The sequence below is a fragment of the Coloeus monedula genome (genome assembly GCF_965178545.1).
Source record: "Coloeus monedula genome assembly, chromosome: 10".
Taxonomy (NCBI): Eukaryota; Metazoa; Chordata; class Aves; order Passeriformes; family Corvidae; genus Coloeus; species Coloeus monedula.
The window spans coordinates 2,968,815-2,978,395 of record NC_138790.1 but is presented as its reverse complement, the minus strand read 5'-3'; the positions used below and the strand labels follow the sequence as shown (position 1 = coordinate 2,978,395).

At 54.6% G+C, this 9,581-nt stretch overlaps 1 protein-coding gene across 1 annotated transcript; it reads left to right on the top strand.

The window, feature by feature from the left end:
- Positions 1–752: 752 nt before the first annotated feature.
- PTTG1IP (PTTG1 interacting protein) lies at positions 753–9,581 on the top strand (the record flags this gene model as incomplete). The annotated part of the gene is made up of 7 exons (XM_082287756.1): positions 753–831; positions 3,484–3,536; positions 4,537–4,645; positions 7,234–7,339; positions 7,439–7,504; positions 7,886–7,932; positions 9,484–9,581. 7 exons carry the CDS (start codon positions 753–755, stop codon positions 9,525–9,527), a joined length of 504 nt encoding a protein of 167 aa, XP_082143882.1. The 3' UTR covers positions 9,528–9,581.

Genomic DNA, 9,581 nt, shown 5'->3' with positions numbered 1-9,581 from the left:
CCCACACTAACACATCAGTAAAACTTGGCAACAGCGCCCTGTTTCTGCTTGTCTATCGATCCAGGTGTCCTTGAGCCCCTCTGGCTGCAGTGACTGACCTGTGACACCAGACGAGGCTGACAGTGTCTCAGAGCCTGGGATGCTGTGGTACCTTGGTCATGCCAGGGATAAAGCTGTTCTTTACCCCTCAGGGACCGCTCTAAGCCTCCCAAAAGCAAAGCCCTTCTCTCCAGGGCCGGGCTGTCCTTTTGTTTGTTTTACTTCAGCACGAACAATACCAAAGTCTGCAATAAAACTCCACTACCTCATCACATCGCGGTGTGTCATGAGAACTAATATGTATTTTACCTTTAACGTCCTTCCGTGCTATAAAGATTGATGAACCGCTGCGGGAAGGGGTGCGGGACCCTTTGGGGTCGGTTTGCGCAGGGGCAGGCTGCGAGTGTGCCGGGGAGATTAACCCGCGGAGGCTGTGGAAAGGCCGGTTCTCTCCCCTTCCTCCCGCGGGGGTCTGGCCCCCTCCTGCGGGCGGGCGCGGGGGCGGCGCGGTTCCCCCGCCCGGTGCGCTCCGGCAGCCCCGGGGCTCTCTCCGCCCGGGACAGCTGCTTCCCCCGCCGCCCCCCAAGCCCTTGCCCCGCCGGCGGATCGGCACGGCGGCCTCGCTGCCCCTCCGAGGGGCCGCCCCCGGCCCGCCCCCGGCCGGCCCCGCACAGCGGCGGTGCCACCCCCGGCGCGTCCCGGCCCGCTCCGCCATGGCCCCGGCGCTCCGGCTCTGCGCGCTGGCCCTGGCCCTGCTGCCCGCCGCCTTCGCCGCGCAGGACGTGCCCGGAGGTAAGCGGTGACCGCTGCCCCGCCATGGGGCTGGGGGGGTCCGGGCGGCCGGTGCTCCTCGCACAGCACCCCAACATCACGGCTTTGGACCGCGTTTTTTGTGGGGTGGCTGGTGCGCGAAGGAGGCGGGTACCCCGTGGGCTCCGTGCCGGCACCCACTGGGTGCGGGTGGCCACTGGCCGGGGCGCTGTGGCCACTCAGAATGGGGCTGGGCAGTGCGAGATGGGAGGAAAGGCCCTGTCCCTCGCTGGGAGTTCCGCAGAGTGGGATCCGGTGCAGCGTGGTGTGTCCTTTCGAGTTCGGGAAGGTTGAGTGGGGCTGGAAGTGGAGTTTTGCTCGCTGCTTTTCCAGCTTCCACTGCAATGGAACTTCCATACCCAGAGGAGCTCTGGCTGCCCCGTCCCTGGAAGTGTCCAAGGCCAGGTTGAACAGGACTTGGAGCAATCTGGAATAGTGTCCCTGCCTATGGCAGGGGGTGGAACAAGATGGGCTTAAAGCCCTTCCTACCCAAACCATTCTGTGATTCCATGATTTAGTGATGATAACAGCTCAGGTGAGACAGCTGTCCTGACCAGGGGACACTCACTGGGCAGCCAGGTTCCTGCTGATGGCCCTTTGAAGGAGATTTTCCTTCAGGACAGGGGAGACTGGCTGGGGCAGCCTCAGACCAGGAAGAAGATGGGTGTTGTCAGATATGGATGGGTGGGGAGCAGTGGGTGTCCAGCTACTCCTCCTTCGTGGGTGGGGGATGGAGCATAGGCCCCACGGGTGCTGCGCCAGGTGAAGAAGATGCTGTAGCAAAGCATGAGGAGGACTGCCTTCAGAGTGTCCTAAGAAGTCTGCCTGCTCTTCCAAGCCAGGAACTGTTCTCCATGTGATGACATCTGCATGGTGGCTCTAGCAGGGAGATTAAGGACCAGCACGTTTTGCTCTTCCTTCCACCCCAAGCCACTCACTTCACTCCTCTTGTAGCCAGCTATCAAAAGCATTATCCAGGTGGCTTCTAGCACAGCAAGAGCTGCTGTCCCATCTCTGTCCCTGAGGACTGCAGTGCTTCCTGTGCCATCCCTTGTGAGCTGTCTGGTCACCTGAGATGGGGCATTTGTACAAACCAAATCCTGAAGGGCTGCGGTGTCCTGGAAGCAGCCCATTCCCAAACAGCTGTAATGTGGGTGGCTTTGACTTAATGACTTGGAGGATGATCCCCAGCTGGGGGTGCCAGGAGAGGGGATACCCCAGGGGAAAGCAGAGCACGGTTAAAACCACACGTTCTGCTTTTGCCCACCACTGGCCTCCTGTGGTGTGGGAGGGTGTTTTGTGACTCTGGTAAGGAAACAGTTCCAGGGCAGCACAGGAACTGTTGTGCTTTTCCTGCCTCAGTTGAAGAAATGGAGAAGATGCAGCTTCACAGAGTGTTTAAAATCTGCAATCTCAGCCTCTCCGGGTGTGTAAACACCCTTATCAGAGCTATGTTAATCAATTGCCCAGTTGTTTGGAGGGCTGCACAGAGCATGTGACTGCTGACAGTGGGTCATAGCTGAGGGTTCCTGCCAGCTGGAGGGAGAAAATGCAGCTTTGCTGATTGTGAGGGTGGAAAACAAGCACCTCTGGGATTGATTTTTTCCTGATTACGACAGCTGCAAAGCAGTGATCCTTCATCCAGCAGTCAGTGGTCAGGAAAATTGGTTTCAGTTTTCCTTGTTTTTTTAAACCACTGTCAAACAGGCTGGTGCTTAGACTCTTAAGCAGTGGTGAGTTTTAAATAGCTCATTCTTGAGAGCTTGGCAAGTCCCCGTTCCTGAGGATCTGGGGAAATACACCAATGAATTGCAGGTGACTATCCTGTAGGGAGACTTTCTCCAAGAGCACTGCTGCGAGCTGTAGCTGAGCCCAGAATGGAGCTGGACTGGGCCAGGTTGTCCTGTGTCTTCAGGTTCAGACCTTATCCATTCCCCTGCCCAGCTGGATCCATCCCATGGGGATGCCATCATCCACGGTGGCACTGGTCCTGAGAGCCACCTGTGTCTACAGAACTGGGGTCTTCCTCTGCCAGATGGGGGTGGAAACAGGGCACAGATTTTGGCTGCAGTGCTGCTCCCATCGCCTGGACTGTGTCCTGCTGAAGGAAGATTTGGATGAACTGACTGGGGTAGGGTACAGCCCTCATGTGCATCAGGAGGCCTCCTGCAGGATCTGTAGCTGTACGTGTCCCCATGTGCTCCTCTGCTTCTCCTGGTAGTAACTTCCATGTCTGGGGCTTGTTTGCTCAAGCTGCTCCATCACCTGGTGCTGCAGGACTGCACCACCTACCCAGTGCTTGCCCTCATCCTCATAGGGCCCCCCCAGACCAACCCCAGCTGTGTCCTCTGGCTGCCCTACTGCCATAGCAGATGCTCAGGCTTTTAGGAAAATACAACCCAAGAGAGGAACTCACAGCTCAGGGGTTTGTCAGCAGAGCAAGGCAGATGAACTTTCACTTCCATTTAGGCCTCCCACCATGACACAGAGCACATGCTGAAGCTGGCAACTCTTGCAGCAGCAGCACGCATTGCTGCTGGTCCTGTGGTGGGTACAAGCAGGCTTGGGGGAGCCCAGAGTTTTAAACCACTGAAGATCTTCAAAGCCCTGAGGTGTCTTTTGTCCTTCCTGCAGATTGTCGCCAGTATACGAACAGGAGCTGTGAAGAGTGCCTGAAAAATGTCACCGTGAGTAGCAGCAGCAAGACTCCCAACCTCTCACGATGCCTGACAGCGTAATGCTCTTACGGAGCAGTTTCCCTCCTGGAAGGGGCGTTGGCCCCCTGCCCTTGTCCCAGACATGCTGCAAATTGCACCCACCTATGAGGGTGAGAGGGCAATCCCTCTCTGGTGCTCTGGAAGGAGGTTGCTGGAAACTGGGTGGGTTTTGCTGTGTGCTTTTTGATTAGAGTAATGGAATTGCTGGGCTACTTCCTCATGGATGGGTGACGTGCTTGGAGAAGGGACTGAATGAGCTGGACTGGCTGGTCAAGATGCCTCTCCACCAGTCTGTCTGTGCTGTGGCACTGGGTGGAAGCAGGATGTGTACTGGTGTCTTGCCAGTCTCTGCTGCCTTATCTCAGACATCAGCAAACTTGAACTTGAGTCAGATCTTGCAGCTGATATAGCCAGAACCAGTTTGACCAAACCCTACCAAATGCTGGGGTTGGGGGTTGGAGCCACCAGGAGAGGAGCGTGCAAAGCCCTGCAGATAGTCTGGTAGTGGCTGGGCACACACACACCTCTCCTGCTCATCAATTTTGTGTGTGTAGAGTGCTTTGCCTCAAAGGCTTTCTTCTTATCCCAAAAATAAATGTAAAGGATTTGGTTATAAATTGTGCAAGCCATGGTGGGATTCTTAAGACTGTCCTGGGCAGGGCCAGTAGTTGACTCAATGATCCTTGTGAGTCCCTTCCAACTCAGGATAGTCTACCATTCTAAGCCAGGAGAAGGATTCTCAGCATCTTTACTTGCTCTAGAACTCTCTGCTCCCCTCAGCTGCCTCTCCTGGTGCAGTCTGTGCTGACACAGCTCTTACTCCTGAGCACCCTGTTGCTGCTGGGTGGTATCTGCTTCTTGAGAGCCGGCAGCAGCGGCCCCGTGCTGCAGCTCCCAAAGCAGAGTGTGGCTCGCTGGCAGCATGGCTGTGCTCCAGTAATGCTGTGCTGCCTGGTTTCCTGTGTTGCAGTGCCTGTGGTGTGCCAGCAGCAGGAGGTGCATGGAATACCCCGTCCGAAGAATCCTTCCCCCGGCCGACCTGTGTGAGCTGCGCTCTGCGCGCTGGGGAGTCTGCTGGGGTAAGTGCCAGCCTGGGGTGGTGACTGTGTGAGTGCTTGCTGCTGGTGGGAGGTTCCCCTGCCTCCCCATCTCTCTGCCAGTGTAGCAATGACAGGCTGAAGTCAGTCAGGGTTCTGCAAACTTCCTGAAGCGTGGGTGGGGAAGCGGAGTATGAGCAGTTCCCTGCCTTCTGGCAAGTAGGACCCGTGAGGATTTAGCTACTCCAAAATACATCCCTTATGCTTTGGTGTGATGGAGGCTCCAGACGTGGCTAGCGCCTGGGAACAGGAGTGGAAGGTGCTCTGTGGGCCTGTGCAGCCCTTCCTGGTGTCTGGATCCCAGAAGCTCTCTCCTCTGCAGCTGGCATGTTGCTCCGTGCACCGCTTCTGGCTCTGCACGTGGCTGCTATCCCTGGTGGGCTCCTGGAATCAGAAGTGTGGTGACTTCTCTGGGGGCCTGTGTGTGCTTCTAGTGCTGGATGTACCGTAGTCCTGCTCAGCTCTTACCCACCTGAGGAAAAAGCCTCTTCCAAAACTACCCCTGCACATGCAGGTCTCATCTGGGAGCTTTTTCTGGTGGACAGCTTGCCCTTGGCTGCCTCTCCTCCCTGCTGCTCTGTTTTCTGAAGGATTTCTGGAGAGATTGGTACCTCGTTTTGGTTAGACCAAGCTTAGTGCATGTTCATGCTCAGACAGGACCCAACTTTTGGGGGCTGGAGCAGGAAGGGAAGCAAGCTGGGGCTTGGTTGCTCTCACCCACCCCCTTGATGAGGAGCCTGGAGCTGAATTGTCATTGCCTGTCATCTGTTGTGCTTGAGGCTGGGCTCTCTTGTCTGCCCACAAGAGTTCAAACTGCCCCTGTGCTTGTGGAGGAAGAATCTCCTCTTTGTGAGCCCTGTGGTATGCTTTTCTGAAACTTCTGTAAGACCTTGAAATACTAGTTTGGATGTAAGAAGCTTCACAAAAGGTTTCATTATAGAAGAACACATTCCTTAGCTTGCAAAACTTGCTTTAGAGAAGATTAGTCATGTGGGAGATTAGCTCTTACGTGAGTCTGCATTTTTGGTATGTGTGACTTGGCCTCTATGATCAGCTGGAGGAGTGCCTGGTGCTCTGCCACAGACCTCTCTGCATGGGAAGGGGGGAGCTGAACCCCAGGCTCGCCCTCAACCCCTGAAAGGGTTTCAGAAGCACTGATGCTGCTGCAGGCTTTGGAAACAAGTCCAGTGGTGGAGTCAGCTGAGCCTGGAGTACCTAAAAGAGGATCTATTTAGAATAGATAAAAGGAAGATGTTTTTTTACAATGAGGGTGATGAGGCACTGGCATAGGTTGCCCAGAGAGATGGTGAGTGCCCCATCCCTGGAAACATTCAAGGTCTGGTTGGATTGGACTGTGAGCAGACTGGTCTAGTGAAAAATATCCCTGCCCATGGCAGGAGAGTTGGACTAAATGACCTTCAGAAGTGCTCTGAGCAGGCTCAGGTGCACTGGGATTTCTGTAACCTGGCTGTTGTGTATAAAGTGGCTCCTAAACAAATAATTCCACAGGCTCAAGTCCCTGAACAGTCTGAATCATACTTGGAAGAAACTCCTCTTTGTTGTCTTGGCATCTAGATGTGTCAGTTTTGGCTGGTGTCTCTACTGCCATTACTGCAGGAGCTGAGAAGGATGAGCAGGGCCCAGGGCTCATGGCTGCTGCTTCACCACCATGTTCCAGCAGGTTTTTTTCTGTGTGTGGGCAAGCAGATCCCCCCAGCCCTGGGGAGACATGGCAGTGAGGTGCAGGAAGCAGCACTTGGCCTTCAGCTGCTGCACTGCTGGCTCCAAGCTGATAAATCCCAATAGATCTTGTTTCTGTTGATCTCTCGCCCAAGGACTCCAGACACCTATAAGTGTCAGCTCATCTCATCAGAGGTGGCTTCTGAGGCTGGCTCCTACGGGCAGTAATTCCTCCCTGTCAGAGGTTGTTCCTTAGCCCTGAAGCCTTCAGTTGTTGGGTTTTTTTTCCCTTGATGGTTACTTTTTACCTGGATTAGTGATTAAGGTAGCTTTTTCTGCCAGAGGAGTTTGACCTGAGTGTGTTTGTCCTTGCCTTTCTTCATACCCAGTAACTGAGCACTCCTGTTACCAGCTACACACACTCAGCTGGTGTGTATTTGTGGGTACCAACACTTGGTATATCTACAGCTAAAAATGTCAGTTTGCTTTCCCAGGTGGTTACATGTCTCCAGCCCAGTGACTGAAGCTGCTGGTGACAGTGGTTGTATGTTCATAAATAGGACAAGAGGAAATGGCCTCAAGTTGCACCAGGGGAGGTTTAGGTTGGATATTAAGAAAAAATTTCTTCACTCAGAGGGTGGTCAGACAGTGGAACAGGCTGCCCAGGGCAGTGGTGGAGTCGCCATCCCTGGAAGTGTTCAAAAAACTTGCAGCTGTCGCACTTGGGGACGTGGTTTACTGGAGGACCTGGCAGTGCTGGGGGAACAACTGGACTTGATGATCTTAGAGTGCTTTCCCACCTTTAATGATTCTGTGATCCTATGATGCTGTATTGTAACTCCAGGCAGCTGTGTCTGTGTGTGCTAAACGTGTTTCATCAAATCCTTTAGTGAACTTTGAAGCCCTGATCATTGCAATGTCCGTGGTGGGAGGAACGCTCCTGATCATGTTGGGGGTCTGCTGCTGCTGCTGCTGTTGTAAGAAAAAGAGCAAAAGGCAAGTATTGGGCAGGTCCCCTGATTGTGTGGAGCAGCTCAGATGCAGCCACATGCTGCTGCAGAACTGAGTGCTTTAAGGGACTTTTCTGTCTGCCAGGCCAGACAAGGATGACGAGAGAGCAGCCAGGGAGCGGGAGAAGAGGCGGGTGCGGCAGGAGGAGAGGTGAGTTTGTACCACAGGCCCTCAGGCTGCAGAATGATTTGGCTCCTGTCTGTGCTGTCAAACATGACGCCAGGAGGCACATGGGGCTCAGCACATGCAGTCAGTGGCTGCTTCAGCCCTAGCTCACACACAAGCCTCATGAGGATGTCATGCTGTGGCGACTCGTGGGTGTAGCATCACAAGTGTTGTGTATGCAACTCCCTGAGGGCTGCTGACGTGTGTGGGCTCTGGTGGTCCCCGGTGCCCCTAGGAGGTGGGAGGCTGAGCAAACCTGCCAGCCTGGAGCTCCCTTGGTTGGGATTAAGCAAGGAGCTGTGGTGCTTTTTGTTTGGTTTTGTACGCCAGTTACTGACTCATGGCTTTTCTGTTTGCTGCGTGCAGGAGAGCAGAGATGAAATCACGGCATGATGAAATCCGAAGAAAATACGGTACAGTGCTGACATGAGTGATTCAAACTAAGCTTTAGATGAAGCAGCCTCAGTAACTGTGCTCCTTGCTGTGGTTACAGCTGTAGGTGGGACCTGGCCAGCAGGGAAAATATGGTCTCTGCTTCTCTTGGCTCAGTGAATTGCTCTCTGAGAGCAAGTGTAGAGATGCTGGGGTTGTGGTGGTTGAGGCCACACAAGGGCTGTTCTTCCTGAGCAGGGAAGACAAAGTGTATAATGTTCCCAAGAACCTGTGTCCTCCAAGCTTGGCATGTGGGAGAAGCTGATGGAGCTTGACTGGAAGGGAGAAGCAGAAGCTGGCAGACAGCACCACCATAATGCTGTTACCCTTCAGGTACAGCCCTCCAGTAGCCCTGTGGTGAGCGAGTGGCTGGGGAGCCAGCAGCCTGAGGTGTGGGGCCAGGTAGGAATCAGAATGCCCACAGAGCAGGAGTACAGAGCAGGCACCAGTCCCACCCCACTCCCAATCCCACTGGTCCTCTGTGCTGGCAGCAGTTCCCCAGGAGGTGTCTCAGTCCCCTGGGGATGGGAGTGCACAGCCTCCCTCCTGGGGCTGGACTGTCCCTCAGGTGAGTCCCATGGACCTAGGCCAGGTCTGGACCTACCTGAGGGGAACATCAGCTTGGAAGGAAGCAGGGAACAACCAGTTGCTCTGTGCAGGGAAGGGTCCCTCCAGCCTGCCCATTGGGGCTGCCAGGGGCTCTGCCAGTGTCTGACTGTGGAGCAGTTGGGCTCATGCATGCTGCACTTGGTGGTCTCTGGCGTTGGGGGAGCTGTAGGGAAAGCTAGAGTCCTTTTCCTCTGTCTGCAGCTGCTGCCTGCTGCAGGTCCAGGGTAGGCAGGAGATCCCAGGGGCTCTGGATGGGTTGGCTTCTCTGGGGAAGAAAGCAGGCAAAGCTGTGCCTGAAGGAGCTCTTGGTGGGGGAAGCACCTGCCTGTGGAAGAGCTGTGCTCTGGGACTGTTTTGCCATGTCAGGGTTCTGTCTTGCTGTAGCCTGACCCCAGAGTTTGCAACCCTTGTCCTTTCTGGCTGTTCTTCAGAACTGTTGGGCTGGGAAAGCAGCAAATAGCATGGCACATGGCTCGTTGCTAGTCCAGAAGTCAGCCTCACACCCTGCCTTGCTGTCTCCCAGTCTCGATGCAGAAGGAGGGAAGCAAGTCTAAGAATAGTTTTAATTTAATTTGGGTCTAGGCTCTCTGCTAGCACGTCCAGTCTGACAGAAGGGGTGTGCAGAGGGAGTGCTCTGCAAGATTAGCCAGGCTGCTTTACCTGCACTGTACATGGACTGCCTGGGAGAGGAGTTTGCCATCAGGTCAAGCTTCTCAATAGATGTCTCCTCTTGTGCAGAAGGGGAGAGGGAAACAGTGCTGACCATGGGCACAGCTCAGGTAAGAGGAAGTGTTTTGGGAGTACTGCAGCCAGGAGGCTGGAGGATGCTCAAATGACAAAGAGTTGTTTCCAAGGACTGATTTTCTTGCTGGCCGTGACCAGTGTAGGAGCTGCTGTCTGAACAAATCTCTTCTCTCTTCTAGGCTTGTTCAAAGAAGAGAACCCTTATGCAAAATTTGAGAATTAGCATCTCCAGACCTGCCGCTTCTCTCGTGTTGCAGTAATCCCCACACTGTAACAC